This window comes from Myotis davidii, unplaced genomic scaffold, assembly GCF_000327345.1.
Source record: "Myotis davidii unplaced genomic scaffold, ASM32734v1 scaffold152, whole genome shotgun sequence".
Classification (NCBI taxonomy): domain Eukaryota; kingdom Metazoa; phylum Chordata; class Mammalia; order Chiroptera; family Vespertilionidae; genus Myotis; species Myotis davidii.
Genome location: NW_006283545.1, coordinates 249,546 through 249,906, shown reverse-complemented (window position 1 = coordinate 249,906; position 361 = coordinate 249,546). Strand labels below are relative to the sequence as shown.

At 55.7% G+C, this 361-nt stretch overlaps 1 protein-coding gene across 1 annotated transcript in view; it reads left to right on the top strand.

The window, feature by feature from the left end:
- Positions 1–222: 222 nt before the first annotated feature.
- The window catches only part of GTF3A (general transcription factor IIIA), a 10,113-nt gene continuing 9,974 nt past the window's right edge, over positions 223–361 (top strand). The window contains exon 1 of the mRNA XM_015564844.1: positions 223–319. Within this exon, the coding sequence (XP_015420330.1) occupies positions 223–319 (97 nt within the window). The remainder of the gene's footprint in view (positions 320–361) is intronic.

Sequence of the window (361 nt, the reverse complement as noted above, 5' to 3'; positions counted from 1 at the left end):
ACCAGAAATTGTAATTTAATTGGTCTGGGGTTAGGAGTTTTAAAAGATCTCCATGTGCTTCTAGCCTGCAGCCAAGTTTAGGAAGCACTGTGCTGGGGCTTACCGAGCAGCATGGTGATGGCAGGCAAGGCAATGAATCCATAAAGAGGACAAACTGGTCACGTGGTAAGGACAGGCTAGTTTACATTTTGCAAGGTTAGTGCTTTGAATAGGGTGGTGGCGATGGGGAACACGACGCATTTGATCCGTGCCGCACAGCCTGCTGAGAACCAGATGGAGGAGCCGGAGGGACGCAGCCGGCGAGGGGCTTTCCGGGCACGCGCGAACCTGGCGCCCGCGGGGGCGGAGCCTGCTGCCTACG